This window comes from Tachypleus tridentatus, chromosome 5 (genome assembly GCF_004210375.1).
Source record: "Tachypleus tridentatus isolate NWPU-2018 chromosome 5, ASM421037v1, whole genome shotgun sequence".
NCBI classification, from domain to species: Eukaryota; Metazoa; Arthropoda; class Merostomata; order Xiphosura; family Limulidae; genus Tachypleus; species Tachypleus tridentatus.
The window spans coordinates 21,785,999-21,807,934 of NC_134829.1; the positions used below are offsets into that span (position 1 = coordinate 21,785,999).

At 36.2% G+C, this 21,936-nt stretch overlaps 1 protein-coding gene and 1 long non-coding RNA gene across 5 annotated transcripts in view; one reads left to right on the forward strand and one right to left on the reverse strand.

Moving 5' to 3' along the window:
* Positions 1-4,252, reverse strand: part of LOC143250685 (uncharacterized) — a 70,184-nt gene extending 65,932 nt beyond the window's left edge. The window contains exon 1 of the long non-coding RNA XR_013028306.1: positions 3,836-4,252. This is a non-coding gene — a long non-coding RNA (uncharacterized LOC143250685). The remainder of the gene's footprint in view (positions 1-3,835) is intronic.
* The window catches only part of LOC143250684 (transcription cofactor vestigial-like protein 2), a 47,821-nt gene continuing 29,955 nt past the window's right edge, over positions 4,071-21,936 (forward strand). For 2 of the 4 annotated variants that reach the window (XM_076501583.1, XM_076501584.1), the window contains exons 1-2: positions 4,306-4,491; positions 4,965-5,280. In XM_076501583.1, the coding sequence (XP_076357698.1) occupies positions 4,306-4,491; positions 4,965-5,280 (502 nt within the window). Of the gene's footprint in view, positions 4,492-4,964; positions 5,281-21,936 lie in introns of all 4 variants that reach the window. The other 2 variants (XR_013028304.1, XM_076501585.1) reach the window with 2 other exon arrangements.

Sequence of the window (21,936 nt, forward strand, 5' to 3'; positions counted from 1 at the left end):
GTTTGTTTGTTTGAAATTAAGCACAAAGCTACACAGTGGGATGTCTGTGCTCTGTCCACCGCGGGTATCGAAGCCCAGTTTCTAACGGTGTGAGTCCACAGATATACCGCTGAGCCACTGGAGGGTAAATATAAAGTAAAATTACACCCAACAGTGATTCGAACCCGCGACCCTCAGATTACAAATCGAACGCCTTAACCCACCTGGCTATGCCGGTGTAACGATTTCAAATTACCACCGTTTTCAAGTTACCCCCCAGTAATATGAACTCGTTTTCAGAGTACCGGGGAGTAACATGAAATCGATTTTAAATTACCCCTTGATTTCAAATTACCCCTTCTTCTAACGCCAAAATGACAAACATAATGATTGCTTTTAATATTTGTAGTGCATGTCGAGTACGTATCTAAGTACATAATAATAGGCAAAAGGCCTGTTATTTCTTTTATTAAAATTGATGATTTATATAATATAAAAGGTATTTTAAGGGCTCGTCCTCGCCAGACCACAAGGTCTATATACTGTCTTCATTCAATATATTGTAATTTATACATTTTAATTTTTTTATATTTTTTTATGCGCTCTGAAATAAAAATGAGTGACTGATAGAATGAGATATAGAACATGATAAATATTCGAATTTTTACATTATTATTAATGTGTTAATTTCATTTACACACACTGAGTGCGATAAAAACTTCTAGCATCTTAACAAACCGTTAAAACGAGTCTATCGGGAAGGGGGTAGTTTGAAATCAAGGGGAGTATGATGAAATCGATTTTGTACTACCCCCGGTAATATGAAAACGAATTCAAATTACCGGGGTAACATTTACAGGGTGTAATTTGAAATCGTTACACCGGGCCTCATGAGCAGACATGACAATGTAGATTGTATGTTTGTTGTTTTGAATTTCTTACAAATCTACAAGAGGGCTATCTGCGCTAGCTATTCATAATTTAACAATGTAAGACTAGAGGGAAGGCAGCTAGTCATCGTCACCCACCGTCAACTAATGGGCTATTCTTTTACCAACGAACAGTGGGATGGACCGTAAGTCTCGATACGCTGCTCTTTGCTTACTAAAACGGGGTACAGTTTTTCAAGTCTGTCTCTTGAAGCTCCTAGTACCCTAACTTGATACATATTTTAATGTTTTTAACTACAATGGATACCCCCCGTCTTGACACTTATAAATCCAGTATCTGTACACATCTCTATGATGTAAGCGTGTGAATATATTGTTCCGGAAAGGTCTGCTACATATTAGCTCATAATTTACAGTGGTGTCACACTACCTGCGCAATGATAATCACCGTAAAAATGTTGTTTTAATACGTAGTGTTCCACCATTATTTCACATCGGCCGTGGTTGTCACATAGCTTGCATATTAAAACTCGTGTATATATAACGTAATCAACCCTTTGTATATAGCGTTATGCGTTTTGAAGGGTTCGTCAGCCTATATCTATTTTCGGACATAATATTTCTGATTTATTTTCTTGATCATGCAAATTTGCGTGAGAGGAAGTGCTGTTTTGTTTCCGTAAGAAAAGACGCCCAGTTTTATTACACATAGACAGTTCTTTTAAAAACGCTGTCAAGTCATATCGAGTAAGTAATATAAAAAAGTTATTCAAACATTTGTGCTTAATATGATTTGACAAATGTGACATGAAAACACATAAAGTCCAACATGAAAACATGTTCACGTAAACAAACCTAAATTCATAACATTTCTACAAGCTATACAAGAGAGCACTTTAATAAAATCACATCAGCTGTAGAACCATACTGTATGACACGTGTCGTAAGTCTAGTCATTAGGGCCCCCCGCTAGTACAGCGGTATGTCTCCGGATTTACAACGCTAAAATCTGGGGTTAGATTCCCCTCGGTGGGCTGAGGAGATAGCCCTTTGTGGCTTTGCTATAAGAAAAACACACAAAAACACACTAGTCATTAGGACGACACCTAGGTAACTTGGCAATCAATCGTCTACTCGCTAAACCGACACTGTTGTGATTGAATCCAATGAATATCCCATTTACAAGTAAACGTTAATAGAACTCTTATCAGTAATTTACTTGATAAGGTATTGTTTGTGAACAAACAGTAAATTGTAAAACTACTAAAGCGACACCTATCGGACTGTATCAGTTGACCAGTTATTAAAGTATGGAGTGGACAACCATAACGATCGTGGAGTTACTAAACCAACATATAAAATACATACGTTGCGGTTATTTGTTTACATGGTTTTGTTTGAAATATGTTATAAAACGTTTATGATGTTACTCCGTAATTCGAAATAAAACCTTGCCCGACACTCTCTACAAAAAAGTTAATTTCATACTATACATTATATTAAAAGCGATTCATACTGCTCAAACATAACAATCGAGATGAATTTTTGTTCAATCTAAAATGTAAATTATATAAATGCTCAAACAAGATTTAAACCAAGTAGTCCAGATAATTATTAAATGTATTTTAAAATTCACTCCCCCTAACGTCCAGACTTAAGTAAAATATTTTGAAACATGCACTGTGTTATTAATAATCCCTTTAGATGATAAATGGTGTTGCATATCATTCATTTATTTACTTGTTCAACTGAAAGTGACAACTTCGGGGAACAAACTTTATGTAGAGAAGCAGGCGAACTGACATTAGTTGTTTGAAATTTCTGAGTCTAAAATAAGGTTTCTCTTTAAACGTTTTGCTACAAATAATACAACTTAATTAAACCCTGTAGGTCAACTGTTCTTCATTTAAAAAAGAAAGAAGGTTATTTAAGAGGATTATTGTATGAGAAGTATCCTAATATGTATATTCATCAAACAGGGTGACAGATTAAGGGCAGCTCAACAGGTCTTGTAATTGTGCAATTTTGGCAGGATAGGATGATCAATTTATCAGTAGCGATCGATTTAAATCTAACGGAAGAAATTGAGAAAGATATGTGTAAACTGTGCCTAGTTCACCCGATTAAGGATATTATACATATACAAACACCACGTGCATACTATGTATACAGAACACGATCACCTTTTTCAGTACATGAGGCCTGACTAATCCAGATAAGTGAAAGACCTCATCGGCACTGACAAATACAGTGTATTTTATATATTATAACATATTTCTTCTTTAATTTCTCCTTTAAGCTGTTAGCGTATACAGAGAAAGCACACAAACCTTGTCCATATCATACACATAGCAAATGAACAGCTTATCTATATACATAACGAAGGTTTGTTAATCGCATTTCAGTATTCCATTCAATAACTTATTCATTATTTAGAATTAATAATTTATAATGTGATCGATTATTCGACGTCAGACGTGAAACAGGTAACACCATTAATGGATTACAGTGTGTTATATACACTTCCGACTTGGCAAGTTCCTATTTTCAATCACAAAACACGTTTTAACTTTTACTAAAAACCAGAACATAAATAAACAATAAACAGACACATGGTTAAATGTTTTATTTGAATTGTGCGTTTCACGTAAATAAAAGCTACGAGTAGACCAGCAAAGAAACAAACGTACTCAGTTTCGTAATCCTTATATATAGCACATGTCACATGCAGACTGTAAGATTTCTATTTAAGCCTAATAATGAATTTATATTAAAGAATTGTACCACTACCTACCTTATAACTGATTCTAGAATAAATGAATCAGAGTTAGTAGCATGTTTAAATGTAATGTCTCACTTCCATCAGAAAGTTTTTCGAAATCTTCAAGGATATCACACAAACTTTACAAGTGTAAACTAAAAAGTCCTAAAGTCCTAGTTCTTTCGAAACCACCTATCTTTCTTACCTTTTTCACAAATGTTGGTGATGGATGATAACCGAAAAATATCTTCAACAGGCAGAATTTGGTTGATTGTGCTCAGACTTCACAGGTGTCGTTTACAACTCTTTTACGTGATGAAAGAGGCTCATCTCTATTCTGTTAAACACATCTTCATTAAAGTATGGAAAAAAATAAACATTCGCAACATCTAGTAAAGCGTAATCCGGATATTGGTGTTATGTTGTTTCAGGCTTCCGTAGTGCGCTCAGATCATGCCCAATGTAACGGTAACGGGGATTGGCTAACATTTATGACGTCAACAGTAGGCGTATCTTCTACCGTCCTTGTCTGCATCACTGATGGCGACAGGCGTGCATCACGAGTCCCGCCCCTTGGGGGTGAACTTGGGGTACATCGATCAAGTTGGGAGCAGGGTAAAAGTGAAGAAGAAGACAGTAGGAGAAAACTTCGCGTCCGCAGACAGCGTTTGCACAATGAGTTGCATAGACGTAATGTACCAGCCTTACACACCTTACTTCCCGTACCCCCAGCGACCTGCCCCTGCAGCAGCGGCTGGAGCGGCTCCAACAGCTGGGCCCACTACCCCTATGTTGGGCACTGGACCTTTTGCCATGACTGGACCAGCACCCCAACCGGCTCATCCGATGGCCGAGCAAAAGGTGAGTGAAAAGTCGTCTCAGTAAAGGCGTGTCCAATTATCGTGGCACGCGCTCGTATCCAGCGTATAAACGCGAAGCAAATCCTGCGGTATTATTTAGTTGTAATTTTCGTTCAGTAGGATGGAATGTCAAGTATGTTCTTCAACTTTCACCCGTTGTCTCATTCACGAGTCTGCTAGGATTCTCGGCTTCATTCAAAAAATTCATTATTTGCCATGCCGACTTCTTGTGACCGTTGCATGCCAACAGCGCGAGCACGCAGACTTGAAGTCCGGCTCGCGCCACTAGCATACTTAACATGCTTTCGGTTGCTGTTGGACTACACGTGGCTGCTGGTAAATTATTCAGCAAAGCATTTTTTAAGAGCTACAGAAACCAATTGGAATGGGGACTTTTTTACGCATGATAATTCTTTGTCATGTTTCCATTATCCTTTTTTTCCTCTCTTTCAAATAAGGTGATTTTTTTTTCAGAAATTCCTACAGCACAAAATGCTTGAGCCAATAGAACATCCCAGTCCTGAATATCACAGAAACAGAGGTATCGACTGTTCGACACACTCTCCGGCCGTGTCCGTGACGTGCACAACAACCTCGAAAGACGACGACAAAAACAGTGAAGAACTTCCACAAAGTGCAGCTGACGCCCATTATATCTCCGCTAACTGTGTTCTCCTTACCTATTTCAACGGGGACACGTCAGCCGCAGTTGACGAGCATTTTTCCAGGGCCTTAAGCCAACCAAGTAGTTACGGACCAGACTCCGGGCTGAAGACGTTAGCACTTAAAGGTAGGCCCTGTCTAATGTTGTAAGGCGACTATCCCTACTGTAACCCTGTTTCGTGTCAGTATGTCTGCAGCATCAGCTGTTGCTATGGGTCTGTTCAGATTTCACACGAGTTCTAAATAGTTAACTGTATATATAAAAAATGTAGTGTTTATTTATTCTTGCTTTCTTACTGTGATATATTTATGAGAGTCTGTTCACGAGCATGAAACACGTGCTATAATAAAGCATTCATGTATCTGACTTCCTCATTTCTGTTGAAAAATAATACAACTCTAATAAGGCCTACATGACTTATACAGATATAATTCTGGCATGGACATATGTAATATGCGTGTGTGTTTTTCTTATAGCAAAGCCACAAAGGGCTATCTGCTCAGCCCACCGAGGGGAATCGAACCCCTGATTTTAGCGTTGTAAACCCGGAGACATACCGCTGTACTAGCGGGGGGCATGTAATATGCAACTCACGGATACAACCAGTTGCGCAAGGGAGATGTTGTTTACATACGAGTGTTTAGTTTACAGAAGCTATGTATTTCTCAAAATGTACGTATTTATTAAAGACAGTATCATAAGCAAAAATAATGTATAGTTATGGAGGTCGGTTTGGATATATTTTTAAAATAGTTTCTATATAACTAACTTACAAAAGTAGTTAAAAACAAAGAATAAATCCCACTTTTAAGTACATACGATTTTGAAGCCATGCATGAATGATTACGAAATTAGCTACTTTACAAAACAATAACATAACAAAATGTTCATTTCTGAATATTTGCCAGCAGGTCAGGCACTATTAACAAGTTCGTAAAGAGAGTGAAATTGACAACCAATCCAACTGAATTATAATTTCAGACTTTATAAATTACTGCACGTCTTGTTATATCAGAGCCACATCCGGCTGTCTGCTATGTCCCCCGAGGGGAATCGAACCGTTGATTTCATCCTTGTAAATCCGAAGACCTACCGCTGTCCTTAGGTGGCCAGGTGGTTAAGGTACTCCACTCGTAATCCGAGGGTCACGGGTTCGAATCCCCATCACACCAAACATGGTCGCTCTTTCAGCCGTGCGGGCGTTATAATGTGAGGGCTAATCCCACTATTCGCTGGTAAAAGAGTAGCCCAAGAGTTGGCGGTGAGTGGTGATGACTAGCTGCCTTCCCTCTAATCCGACACTGTTAAATTAGGGACGGTTAGCGCAAATAGCCCTCGTGTAGCTTCGCACGAAATTGAAAACAAATCAAAACCACTATTCCACCACTTATAAATTACTATATGCTCGCTAAAGATCTAAGCAAAATGGGCGAAATTTATACGTAAGAAACAACACCTGTTTTTGTTTTTTGCTTTGATTAATAATCTTCTGAAAAAAAATCCTTTGGATGGATGAAATGTTAACCTGAAATACCGTTAGGAAGAGTAAATATTAGAACTGTAAATACTGGATTTGTTTTCCAACAGCTGGATACTTATTACCATGCAACGTATCTTTTAGGTTTTATTTCATCTTGTCTTCACATGCAAGGACAGATAGATACTGAATAGTTGAATCCAAGAGGGTTTCTCGTTTAATTAATTAACTGGTTCACAGAAACGGGAAGTTACTAAATAGCCGGTTCCAAGAGGGTTTCTCGTTTAATTAATTAACTGGTTCACAGAAATCCCGTATGTCACATGTGCTTAATTATAGTGTTTTTGAGTCTGTTCAGTTGACAAACGTTTTACTGACGTGTATGCTAGACAAGACTTAAGCTTGAATTATTTTCCCGTCTTTTTCCACGTTTCCCTATGCATTAGTGTGGAAAAACCACAACAGATAGTTCTGAGATTTTGTCAAGGATATGTCAGTGAATTGATGGGAATTTTTCCCAAGATAAGTTATGGTAACTGCTCAACGCCCGGTCTGTCTTTAATCACTCGCTCTCTAAGCCTAGATAAGACTGGTTTTTAAAGACTAAATACCCAGCACGATTTACTTTACCACAGAATAATATCTGTAAGAGCTTGCATGCACGATTACGCATAACAAGCCACGAGACTCTTAAGAGTAATACAAGTTTAACAAATAGACTGTTTTTTTTTTTTTTGTGTTTAGTCTTAGCTTCGCGCTGTGTAGTCTTGACAGTATTTTATTTATTTAAACATATGTTTCTACACTCTCAACACAAATATTTTGCTTCCGCCGTGCGTCAGTTGCATGACTTCGAGGCCGTGACGCTCCATGGTGAGGCTGGCAGCGACTTGGCGCTTTAGGCGTAGGAAACGTCCTTCGAGAGCTTCGAGTTGTTGATACGTAGTATTGGCATTTAGTTATTTTGTTCTACAAAAATAAATATAAATGTAGTTAAATTGAATGACTTAGCAGTTTTAAAACCAATAGCGTATAAAAACTAGGTTTTTAGCATTATAAGTTTTCCGACTTACCGTTAAGAGCCAGTGCGGGGAGTAAAGTGCAGTCATTAGACTGGTTTTGTGTGGCTTATATAAAGGGAATATTAAATATCACAATTAGAATGCTGTTAAAAGCTGTTTATCTGTTAAATGTATTGTAATTATTTGTTAAACTGATACGAGAACCTATTAAATTTAATAGCTACATATTCATAATGTATTACGTATATTTTAAAACTGCTTACTTGATGTATTCTTTTTTTTTCAATCATTATCAGTTGAACTGAATGAGCACTTATTGGAGAAGTAACATTGATCGTAATTCTGAATTTGCCAAGTTTATCTTCACGAAATGTGGCGTGCTTTTATTTAACAGTACAAGTTTGTTGTACACAAAAAATCAGATGTGTTACTATAGGTTTTGTGTTTGCGAATTGTTGAAGTCAACTTGTCTCAGACTCTGACAGACTGGAATGCAAATATATGTTTATGTAAAGTATAACAATATTTCTGTTCAGCGTATGGTTTCCAAGTTCTATTTGTTTATTCTCTACAATCTCCTAAACGTGAGCATAACGTTTTTCGGCATCTCTATGAATTGTATCAGGTGTTCTCTCCACTCTAACACGAACTGTTGCAAATTCAGTATTTTCGTCTAGCATGTTTCTATAACTCTGCTAGCAAATTTATAATTCCATGTTGGATAACGCTATGTTCAAAGTCGATAATGACCTTTGACCTCCATCCATCCTAGGATTAAAGCTATTATTGGGAAAGAGAATGTAAGTTTGCGGACGTAAGAGATTTGCTGATGTACATAAGAACCCTGTGCATGTGTTGTTTTTCTTTACGTGAACTTCAAGCTGGCATTACATAATATTATATATGTTTTTGTGATAATGCTAAAACATCTTATAAATTCATGTACTTGTCATTCGTGTGTGGTTAGGTATCGGTCCACGGGTGATTCAGCTAACGGCGCGAACATTCGGGACACGGTCCACAAGGACGCAAATAGTATAGAGTGTGTGTGTTTTTCGTATAGCAAAGCCACAAAGGGCTATCTGCTCAGCCCACCGAGGGGAATCGAACCCCTGATTTTATCGTTGTAAATCCGGAGACATACCGCTGTACTAGCGGGGGCCAAATAGTATAGATAACCTATTGCTTTGTACTGGAACAAAACAAACTGGTTTTCAAGTTGCTAACTTTATACATTTTCAGAACATAAACTGTTAAACATTAGCTAAATCCATAACTATAACACACATGTATTTTGAAGCAATGATAAAGTGTATTATTATGTACGATTCGTATGGTATTATTTTCTTTCTTTCTTCTTGTATTAATATGTATAGTATCATATGTTTTGATGCATGAATACTTTATTGTTTTGATCTTATGTTTAAAATACGGATATGTTATCGAAACTCTGTTGCTACATTTTTATCACTCGTACAGTTTTTGTTTGTTTTGTTATTGTACACCTTTCTTTTTCAGTTGTGATTGGGGTGGAAAGACGAGGGGCTATTCCTGTTGAATCCCTTCTCTGAGGTGTATTTTTGCTTTCTTATTCCATCATATGTAAAATATTTCCACACATCCATACAGTGCACGTAAAAAATGTATGACAACAGAACCATGGCGTTACACATTTTGAACTTCACGTTTGTTTTAACGCTCATGTAGCATGGTGACTTCACCTTTTAACAAATTTGTAAAGCCACTACCATTAGAAACATTTTGCGTCGAGAAATTTGGCATCCACTAAAACAGGAGAGAAAAAAAAGGAATTGTAATGAAATAGTAAAAATAAGGTGAATATGCTAAGCCTACTTCATTGTTAGGCTTAACAGAGTAAATTTTATAATTTCGTCCTAGTGGTGTGTGTTTTGTTGAATGCTTGCTGACTCTCTACACCTAACACGGCGTTATCAATTTTTGCTGTCACAACAACACAGTATCACCCTTACCCTGCAGCTCCTAAGTAACTCTAGGTTGTCTAAGGTCAGTAACAATCTCCTCCCCAACTTCCGCCGGGAAAGGGGCAGTCTTCTCATTGGAATTAAAGCGAAACCCTGACGTTTTTTTTTTTTTTGTAAGAGGTTGTATACAACAAACTTTGGTGGGAATATGGAGTCAAATATTTGTAGAAAGTAAATCGGTAAATAATATGAAAAGTTTTTGAAATTCGTTTTAAAGGTATTTTAGTTACTACCGTTTAAATAAAGTATAAACATATGTATTTAAGATATTTCAAAGGAAAAGAAAAGATAAACAAAACATTAAGCCAATAGATGTAGAATAAATAGTTACAATGTACACTTTTCTTCTTTTAACTAACATTACTGCTTTCCAAAAAAATATAAAAATACCACACATCATGGAAAACGACATGTTATTTTGATTTTTCAACAAAACATGCAAGACTCCCTGGAAGAACTAAATAATTAATTGTTGCTGCATATTAATATCAAATTAGCAGAGAAACTCACAGGAGTATTAGGAAGCCAATAATCGTACGTTTTCCGATATAGCAGATCTCTTCGCATAATTTTAAGTTACCTTTAAACGTGTAAAAACAGTACTCATGTGTTTACTTTTATTACATTCGGCTTGTTTCATGTGATTAAAAATTCGTTTCTTTACGTATCAGTAAAAATATACTGACAGGTAGAAGAATAGAGGTAAAATGTATGGAAAATAAATAGACAGTAAATAACCTTTATCTTATAGATTTAGAATAGAAACCCAGGCCTAACTATATGTTAATTCAAATATCAAATATTTTTACCACTTCAGACACCACTGATACGAATACGTCATTTATTGTTGGGTCAGCGATCAGTTTCCGCACTTACCTTTTCTGCCGTGGACAGGTCACAGGTTGCATATTGTGTAGTTTGCATTAGAAACAAACAAAACAACTAACAAATGAATAAGTTTATTACATCTCAGGAAATCGAAAGGAATTTAAAATGACTGCAGGTGCTTTCAGTTTCCTCACATTTGTAGTTTTACATGTACAGAATAAAATTTCGTCTGATTCACATGAAAGATTCCCTTTCATATAAACATGAAACTGCAAAGTAAGACGCTCTTAATGTATATGTTAAATTACACAGCAAAAGGCCCTTAGTATAGATGTGAAACTACAAAGCAAGTTGCCATTAATAGTGTCAAAGTTCTCACGGGAGGTATGAAAGGAAAAACACAATAATATTTCTAGTGTGTGAGTTTGACTAAAAAATAATGTATTCAAATTGTCATGATAATTCGTTTAGACCAGTGGTTCCCAACCTTTATTATGCCTTGCACCCCTAAAAAATTTTAATATGTTTTCGCACCCCTCACAGTATTTATTTATTTTAGAATAAAGGTGAAGGTGGCTAAAACAAATGTTATTTTGCACCCCTGGAACGCTATCTCGCACCCCTGGTTGGGAACCACTGGTTTAGACAAACAAACGTAGATAGACATATACACAGACAGAGTAGTAGGTAGACATATAGACAGATATGGGTATATATATATATAGATAGATAGATTGTTAGATAGACATAGATAATTACGTAGCGAGATAGACATACACAGACAGACTGACATGTACACATATAGATAAATAGGTACGTAGACGAATATACATACACACGCAGATATGTTGGTAGAATTATAAATATATTTACGTAAGTAGGCATACATATATATATACAAACAAATAAGTCGGTAAACATATAGACAGGTTGATTTCGCTGAGGCAAAGAACGCGTCCAGAATCTTCGACCCCATTCTACTTTCTTAGAAGTGGTGGTCAGAAGAAGCGCTGTCAGAACATACTCGAGGTTGCACTAAAGGAGTGCAACATCAGCCCTGGGAAACTCTTGCCCAAAACCGCCCAGCCTGGAGGAGTGCTACCACATATGAACAAAATTACATCTCGCAACAAGCGTGCAGCACGTGAAGCAATTGGAAGCAACCATTAAAACCCACTAGCAGTGCATCCTGTCTTACCCTCACCACGCCAGACATTTCCAAGCCAAGATAGGGCTAATCAGTCACTTCCGAACACACATAATCAATGGATGATGAAGAAGATGGTCTTCTTCAATCATGAAGAATTAACCATAAATCTTACACAAATGCTTTTTAGTCAATCAATGCTTGACCTTTAGTCATTTGGATTTTTAGAACTCTTGTCAAGAAAAACCAATGTCATCTGTGTCATACAGGTGTACGCCACTATCCATTGAAAACTTCTAGTTAGGAAATGAATAGTGTTCTCTCATATTAAGACTTAACAACTTCCTATCAGCTCTAGTACTCCGTCTATTTATCTATTTGCAAAATTGCTCAGAAGTTACTGTAGTGTTTAGTCTAACCCGAACAATAAAGAGATTTATGGTATGTTCTGCTCTAATTTTTCTATAAAAAGTTTTAACATATATTGGTCTGCCAGCATTTGTGGACTATAATTCTTAAGTCAGAAATCTGAAATGTTTTATATGAAAAATAATTAGAAACATGGAATTTTCTTTCACTTTTTAATGATTAGTATTTTAGCCACAAGTTTGTTTCTGTCACAAAGAACTTATCTATATAGGCATACTGAAAAAAACACGTTTTTTTTATCAGTGTTGTCAGGGGTTATTATTAGTGTTGACAGGGCTCTCCGTCACTGTGTATATGGTTTTCCTTCAATTTTGGCAGAACGTACCGCCACTACTGGCAAAGCTTTTGGTATGTATTGGCAAGGCTTACTTTATGAGCTGGTAAGAAGTTTAAAGTCACATCAAACAAGCTTTTCTGTGGCTGTTACCAAAGTTTATGTTAATACTAAGGCCCTTTGTCTTTGCGTATACATATTTGCACATAAGCAAAAGCGTGCATTTATGACCGAGTGTATGTGTATTATTGTACGTGTGGAACAACAACAGTATTACAATCTCTTTACAACAGGATTGATTAGAGTCAATTTGCTAGTGCTTGTTGTTTGATACATTTTCATTTCATAATGCTTTCTGGCCGTAGGTTGGTTTGTGTAAGCTGGTGTTTGAACCAACTATTCGTTAATCGAGTAGTTTGATAAAATATAAAGTGATATCACCAGTTGTCTTCGATAGCTTCTTGCGGCTTCTACAATAAAGGTATTACGTTTGTGTAAGATATGTAAATACGAGTGGATCATAAGATTAGTTGAAAGAACAAGTAATTATATATTGGTCTACTGTTGGATCTTACACAGTCACTTTACGAATCCCTTAAACGCTTATATCTTTTATACATTCACTGTAGGAGTCCCTCAATGCTTAGATCCTATATACAGTCATCAAGGAGTTCTTCAAACGCTTAGATCCTATATACAGTCATTATATGAGTTTCCTAACACTTACATCCTATAGCATTTATATTCTATGAAGTCACTTTACGAGTCCTTTAAGCACTTATACATTCACTGTAGGAGTCTCCTAACACTTAGATCATATATACAGTCACTATAAGAGTCCCTTAAATAGTTCAACTATAAGTGTCCCTTAAATAGTTCAATTCTATATAGAGTAATTATAGGACTCCCTTAACACTTAATTTCCATGTACAGTCACTAAATGGGTCCCTTAACACTTAAAAGTTATGTACAGTCACTTTAGGAGTCGCTTAACGCTTAGATCTAATATACAGTCATTGTATATAAATATTTATAAATATATATATAAACATTCCGTTAATACTCTTGTCTTTCTGTTTAGGTAATCCATACTGAAATTTAATAGTATAAATTCAAAGAGAAAGAAACAAATAGAGAAATTAACACAGAATGAACACAGAGAGAGAGAGAGATGGTAGGAGATACAGGAACAAAAAAAACACACCAGAAAGTAAGAGATAGAGCTAGATAGATAGAAAAAGAATCAGACAAAGAGAAAAAGATGGCGAAAGAAAGTAATGCACCCCCACCCACCCCAACCCCCCACACACACATATATAGATAGATAACGTGTGCTTAAATTTAATGTCACATTTATCTTGAATAGTGTGACCTGAACAGTAACAGTAACTTTAACGGTTTCTTTGCAATTCAGTTGAAACACGCTTGAACGAACTTCTATAGAAATACATTGGAAATGTCAAAGTGAAAGGCTGTCAGCCTCATTATGCGTGTATACACACATATCGTGTTGTTACCTGATAAAGCTGCACAGCTGAACACTCTCTTGGTATTTATCTTATAATTTAAATTCAAGATTTAACCATTGTTTGCTTTCCCGCTACAATATCACAAGATATGTGTTGCACGAGCGTGTGTGCCATGTTAACGTCGGTGTCTGAAACCCATTTTAATAAGAGTTCGCCTCGTTGCCGAATAGAACAGAAACGCTAGTTTTTGAATAGTTCGTAACGTGTCCTGCATTTCATTTGTCAGGTGTTTATGATCAATTCAGTACAACGTGAAAAATGAAAATTATGAGCCACAGGAAACAATGGTGTCATTAATGTTTTACCACAAAAAAAATTATGGTAAACTAAAGCATATATCATATTATGAGCTATTTATTATATCTAAACTTACGCACGTGCAAAGATTTTTAATGTGTAACAATACACGTGGGTTTAGAAATTACGCACTATGCATATAGTCAGATTTCTTCTCATCCATATGTTACATTCATCTATCTATCCGCCTACACATTAACTAAAAGATTTAATTTGTTTCATTTAATTAGCTGAATAAATGATAAGTGCAAATTCCTCATTGCCAACATATTCCTAAACATCTTCATGTCGAACTAATAAATATTACATATGACACGATTTGTTTGTTTTTGAATTTCGCACAAAGCTACTCGAGGGCTATATGTGCTACCCGTCCCTAATTTAGCAGTGTAAGACTAGAGGGAAGGCAGCTAGTCATCACCACCCACCGATAACTCTTGGGTAACTCTTTTACCGAGAAATAATAGGATTGACCGTCACATATAACGCCTCCATAGCTGAAAGGGCGAGCATGTTTGGCGCGACGGGGATGCGAACCCGCGACCCTCAGATTACGAGTCGCACGCCTTAACACGCTTGACCATGGCGGGCTACATGGCACAAAGGACATCAATTTGTTATGTAGTATCCTTAAGAGGTTTCTAACGTGCTCTTGTGAAATAATATCCTTCAATTGTTGTTATGGTAAATCTGCAATGTAGTATTCTCACATGGTTTCTAAGATACATTTGCCACGTAGTATAACTAGGGGACTTCTGATGCGCATAGCATCCTTAAGTGGTTGCTGAGGTACATTTTTCATGATGTATCCCGCACCTACTACATAGTTTCCTTGTGTATTTGCCAAGGTAAAACAATAATCGAGTATTCTCAAGTGATTTCTAAGGCACATTTGTCATCGAGTATCTTTAAGGGCTTTCTAATGTTCACTTCCTTAACAGTATTCTAATGTGGTTGCAATGGTACCTCTTTAACATAGTTCTTCCAGGTGGTTTATAAGGTGCTGTATTTGCTATGCAGTCTTTTCTCTTTTCGTATATCTGCCAGTTTTGCACAGAATGTTTTAATGCACATGATAGGAGTAACATTTTAATTTTATGTAAGTGTTCTCACACCTAGTCTTCATTTTCTACTTAACTTGAATAAGCAATAAACTATCGATTAGCAGAATTCTTCTATTGATTCACCGGATGATGATAAAATATTGGTTTCTCACAATTAAGTGAAAACTCATTTTTCGGTCAGCGATAAAAATCATTCAATAAATTGTTGTTGTCGTTGTTGTTGTTTTGAATTAAGCACAAAGCTACACATGTGCTTTGCCCACCACGGGTATTGAAACCCGGTTTTTAGCGTTGTAAGTCAGCAGACATGCCGCTGAGCCACTTGGGGCCATTCAATCAGTGAGGAAAGAATTGCAATTATAAAAACAATAATCCAGTGATTTTTACAACCACAATGAAACACATTCGTTAGAAACCACGCTTTCACCTTTAAATAAGCCTAATTACCTTGTGACTGAAAAAAAAAAAGTTGTCCATGATGAAATAGAAACAACGTGGAAAGCAAACCCGTAATGTAAGCGAAGGTCCTACCATTCAGCAGTGCGTGATCCAGATTCCGTCCAACTGAGATTTCAAGTCGAGATGGAGAAATACTGTTAGGTGACTTTGAGACAGAAGACGTGTCATTTATTTAGTTGAACATCATAGGAGGACTTGACTGTCTGCCGCCTGGAAAGACAGTTCTATGTGTGTCTGTTGCCCCATCTAGCCAAACAGGACATCTTTCGTCTCTTTCAGACTGAAACAGAAACTCAAAACTTAAAGTTTTTCGCTAAGTTTGCAGGCATTAAAGATATCGTTGTCAGGCTGTCTATCCTTGGTAATACAGAAGTAAAGGTAAGATAGACACGTTTCTTTGTAAAAATTATCTACGCCTTTCCACCAACACACATGCACTGACAGATTATATTCAAGCCTAATAAGGCTGCTTTTTACCATTTCCTTTCAACCGAATGAGCACGTGACTCATTGAGATAAAGATAAGCCCCTGTAAACGTGCTCAGTTCAAAAACGATAAACGAATTCTAACATGATATAAATTTTAAATGAAGAGAAAGAATTAGCGTTATGCCAATATTACCAAATGCTTTTTTTGTCATTGTTTTGACATTAAAATAGACTTATGATAAACTTTATGAGTATGATTTCTCAGAAGGAAAAGCAGTCTCGGTTAAACAGTGTTTAATAACCCACCATTATTTTAAACTTAGATATAGGGTCAAGTGTATAACTGCGACTGTACTATATAGCAATTTAAAACTACCGTACATGATATATATACATACATACATATACAATTTGAGAATATATATATCAAAACCATTTTAAAATATATTGCACAAAACGTTGTGAAGTCAGTGTTGTTCTCTCTTTCTCTTCAATGGCGCTGGAGCTTTTTGAGTCGATCCAGTATAAAAGTTTGAACGAACAGGGAACCCTTAACATCATATCATATCTTACTTCGTAAATCTCGCTGAGAAACAAAACTAACACAAAACAGCCAGTCAATTTGCATGCCAACTGGAGCATAACAAACATACACTTTAGCTTCAGAATGTCATTCACACACTAGAGAAAGTTCAGATGTATTTCCCACAAAGTACACGGTACAGCGATACGTTTATTACTCTTATGCCTTTAACATATAGCTTTATGTAAATACTGAAGTACATTCCTGAGTTAATGCTTGAAACGTTTTATTGTTAAGAGGCGAGTTGTAGTTTTTATAATACGTTTATTATTCTCATGTATTAGCGCTACAAATAACTTTTAAAAATAGCTATTTGATTTTCATTTTACACCATTTATATATCTCCTTTAATGACCTTATAGAGTTTCCCTATAGCGTCTATGAAAAAGAATTATTGCAATCTGGTGTTTATTGCAATTTATACACGTATACGATTCAGTACACTTACTGAATACATAACGTGAGAATGTTCGCTACATACGGTAAATTCTGGGCGTTGTGGAAAGTTTTCTCATTAGTTAAAGCTACAAAATATAATGATTTTCAAAACACCAGTTTTTCATATATACAAATATAAAGGATTTTTGTTTACTTTTTGTGTAAAAATACGATGCATCCGAGTATTTATGAAACATAGGTTACGTTGTTTAAAAATCTTCATTACGAAAGTAAACGCGTGCATTCAACATATTTTATGCTTTTAGAAACAAGAAGATTATTTTTGTTGAAACGTTATGTCATTAGGAACATATATTCTATATTATCTATGAATATATTTTTGTATCATTACAACACGTTTTTTTATATGTGTGTGTGTATAAAAAATTATCTGAATTTGTTATAGAAATACAGAACTCAGAATTCGTGATATAAACAGTGACATAGTAACTCTTTTATCAGGAAGGCAGTTTCAAATGTATGTTACTCTCGTTGAGATACAAATAGGTGGATCAATTAAAAAAAAATAGAGATGGATGAAGGATGGATGAACAGAGAAAGGTGGAAGGTGTTAGATAGATGAATAAAGAACCAACAGATAATTGTGTGGATAAATCTTAGATGAACGGGTAAGAAGAGAAATAATAGGATAAAGATGTATAGAAAGAAAGAGTTAGATTGGTTGGTAAATAACAAGAGAGATGGATAGTTAAATGTATCGATAGACTATAAGCGGATAGATATATAGTGAGTTTCAACAATATTTATATATAAAGTGAGGCGTTGGACAGTTGAATAAATAAAAAAAAATCATAAACTGATCTATGTACTTTCGCTTTATCTGTTTGTCTCTGGCACTTTCCTGTCTTATTTTTCATTAATACTTATAAATAAAAACAGACGGATAGAGATGATTGAATGCATAGAAAATAACGAGAAAACTGAATAGCTAAGTAGAGCGAAAGATGAATGATTAGCTACATAAAGGAAGGAGAGATGGATGGATGAATAGATCTGAAATGGAAACGTTGTGAATAAATACATGAATAAAAACGATGCAGCGAAATATTACTGTTAATAGTTTAAATATATCTCAGTCAACGAATTGTTTACGAGTACAAACTGTAAAAATAAATACGCAACAGAAAATTTAATTGGGGGCAAGATTTGTTAATGTAATCAGTGATTCGCACTGTTGCTACTATATTCATACAGAGGTGACAGTCTATTAGATTTTCAGCACTGAGAAGTGATAGGGAAGGTCGGCCATTACTACATGAGCGGTCATCAGCACAAGTTCCTGCTTAGGTTTATTAGCACATGCTTAAGGCACCGCCTGATAATAGTGGGGTGAGGACGTAGGTTATCGGTAGCGCAGTGAAACGAGGCGACCAGCGCTAGTCCTGGTAAGCGGCTCCGCCCTTTGCACGCAGACCAAGCACCGCCTTCTCATTGAATTCATCCTTCATCGGCAGCTTTATCTGTTCGTCTCTGCTACCCCGTCTTATTTTTCATAAATGCCTCCTCACATCGAAGTAATTTCGTACTGTCTACGGAATATGTTACTACATGTTATTCAAAGTAGTTTAATGAAATCGGAAAAATATCAAAGTGATATATACTTTGATGATTTGATAGTTGGTCGGCGTTCTGTTCGAAGTTAACACAACGAAAAATTGTATTCTCTCAATACATAGCCGTCTTTCAGGTTTCGAAAATGCCTTCGGTTTCTTTCTGGATGAGCAAAAATAAGTCATAAGTCCATCGACTTCTTAACGAATTCGAGAAGATTTTTCATATTCGTTAAGCTGGTCACCAAACATGCACAATTTTGTTGTTTTCTGGCGTTTATTGATGTTACTTTTCTGTTGTTATAACGACAAAGAAGTTTAAATCAAGCCTCGAAAAATCTGATCAGAAATGTTGACGTTGCAAAGAAACATTGGTGTAGCATCATGCGTTGTTGATTAGTTCTGGGACGAGATCAAATTAATCCTGCGTTTGTCGTGTTCAAGTGCATCAGCTAATAATTTTCACGTTTTACCAAGATGTGTTCAAGTTCTTGTTCGATGCTTGAATTTGAACGTAAAATACAAGGGAAGTCAAGACGGTGAAACTGGTAAAATGTAAAGTATTTCCTAAAGAACTGTGTCGTTAGATCAGTCATAAAAATGGCCCGAAATGGCCAGCTGGTTAAGGCACTCGACTCGTAATCCGAGGACCACGGTTTCGAATCCCCGTCACACCAAACGTGTTCGCTTTTTCAGCCGTGGGGGCGTTATAATGTGACGATCAATCCCATTATTCTTTGGTAAAAGAGTAGCCCAAGAGTTGGCGGTGGGTGATGATGACTAGCTGCCTTTCCTCTAATCTTGCACTGCTAAATTAGGGACGGCTAGCGCAGATAGCCCTCGAGTAGCTTTGCCGGAAATTCAAAACAACCAAGTTATAAAAGGTAGTTTGAAAACTTTGTTTATTTGTCGTTAAGCATAAAGCTACACGATAGGCTACTTGTCCTTTGCCCACCACAGGTATCGAAATCTGATTTTTCATGTCATATACATGTGTACTTACTACTGTGCCATTGGAGAGAGAGAATATCACAAACATTTTGAATGATAAACACAAAAGTGTTAAGGATAGCTAGACAACAAATAATCCCACAGTTAAATTGGATTTGCGCCTATAACTGGTACACCAAAAATTTATTTATCACTGTACGTAAATGTTTCTCTAAAATTAAGTTATTTAAACTTCTACATAGAACACTTTTATATTTATTTGCTTATTTTGAATTTCGCATAAACGTACTCGAGAGCTTTATTCGCTGACCGTTCTTAACTATGAAGTAAAATACTAAAGAAACACCACCAACCGTCCACTCTTGTGATACTCTTTACCAACAAATACTGGGATTGACCGTAACATTATAACGCACGCACGGCTGAAAGTAGGAGGATGTTCTTTGATGGGTTACGAAACTACGACCTACAAGAGTCCCTAACTAACTGACCGTATTTATGTCTATATCCTAAGTCTGTATAACTTAACATATTTGAAATACCTGAAATATAATTATTCAGTTTATTTCGTTGAGTATACAGTAACTGTTTCTAAATAGACAGTGATATGTGCTGATAATTGTAAACTAATCTATGTATCTTGGTTTCGGATATACGTTTAAACGGGACGTAGCATTTCCTTTCTTAGCGCGTGCGCGTGTTTTCTGCGTAACAGCGGGTAGAAACGCCATTAATAAGTCAGAAATAAACGTCTGAGGATTTCCTCTTCTCCTAGATATTGAAAATTATAACGTCTTCTTTATTTTCTAATAATCTCCTTTTTATCTATAAAATTAAAATATTTAATACTTATATTGTAGATATAGTAAATAATTTGTTTTCCTCAATCATTATTAAACAGCTGTTTATAAATATATAATAACAAATACACTGTTAATTCCTTTCTGTAATGTAGAATGTAAAACTATTTCTTGTTCTTTAATTTTTCTAAATTTCTTAACTTTTACATATATTATACAAAACAAATGCGTTTAGTAATAAAAGTTTTTTAACGTAAGTAAAAGCACTGTTTACATGTGGATACTTGTGTTTTAGTCAGGGCAGACTAGAATCCCGTTGAATAAGAATAACACCCTCTCTGAATGGTACTCATTCCTCTCAACCGTTGCCTCTGCGATGAAGGGCCGTGATCCTCGGGTACTGGCTGTAGTCTGTCAGCCCTGCTGCCTGCTGGCCCATGCCGTCACCTGCGGCAGGAAGTGTGGGAGCTACGTTTCTTTGAGATGAGCTATAAGATGGCGCCGGTGTCATCGGAGCGAAGCGCCGTTCTGAGGTGCACGTAAACGCAAATAAAAATCCATTGTTAAAGAGCTATCTTCAGTCTTCATTCTTTATAATGAGATTGGAAAAAAGAGATTGTTATACCTAAAGTCGGCAACGTCAGATGCTAAGTGAAAGAGTAACTCATTAGCATTAAGCTTTGAATTAGGTTCCCAGTGACACAGATGGTTTAACTCACGAGACTCTAATGGCTTTTCTCACAAGAATATTTTATGTTTTAATGTGTATAACAGCATAATAGTTCATGATAATTTAATGTTAAAAGGTCAAACCTTCCCAACTGTAAGATGAATATAATATTATGCTAGCAACATCAGACCTGAATTATGACTTTAACTCACGAATCAGCGAGTTTGAGCATGCGTGTGGAAAATACATTCTTTATACCAGCCTGTTTAATCTATTACGTCTCAACAGAGGTATAGAGCAGTGCTTTGTTAATGTGAGTACGAGTGATGTGCAATTTCGTTTTTGTTTTTATTAAAATAATATTATTTTTATTGAACGGATGCATTGTTTGTTTCTTTTTTTAATTTTACGCAAAGCTACACGAGAGCTGTCTGCAGTAGACGTCCCTAATTTAGCATTAAAAGACTAGAGGGACGACAGCTAATCATCGCCACCTACCGCCAACTCTTGGGGTACTCTTTTACCAACGAAATGTGGGATTGACCGCATAATATAACGCTCCCGGCTGAAAGGGCGAGCATGCGTGGACGCATACATTGTGTGTTTGGTTTAAACACAGAATGAATAAGTGTGCATTCTGTTTCTACTTTAGAAGAATCTTTAAGAAAGTTTTTGTTGATACCACATGCGATTTCCTCTCATAAACAAGAATGGACTCAGGTGTAGTTCAGCAATAAGTTTAAATACTTTGCACTTCTCTCTATTCCTCGAGTTGGACAGAGTGAAGCCAGCTAATTGTTGAACTTTTCGT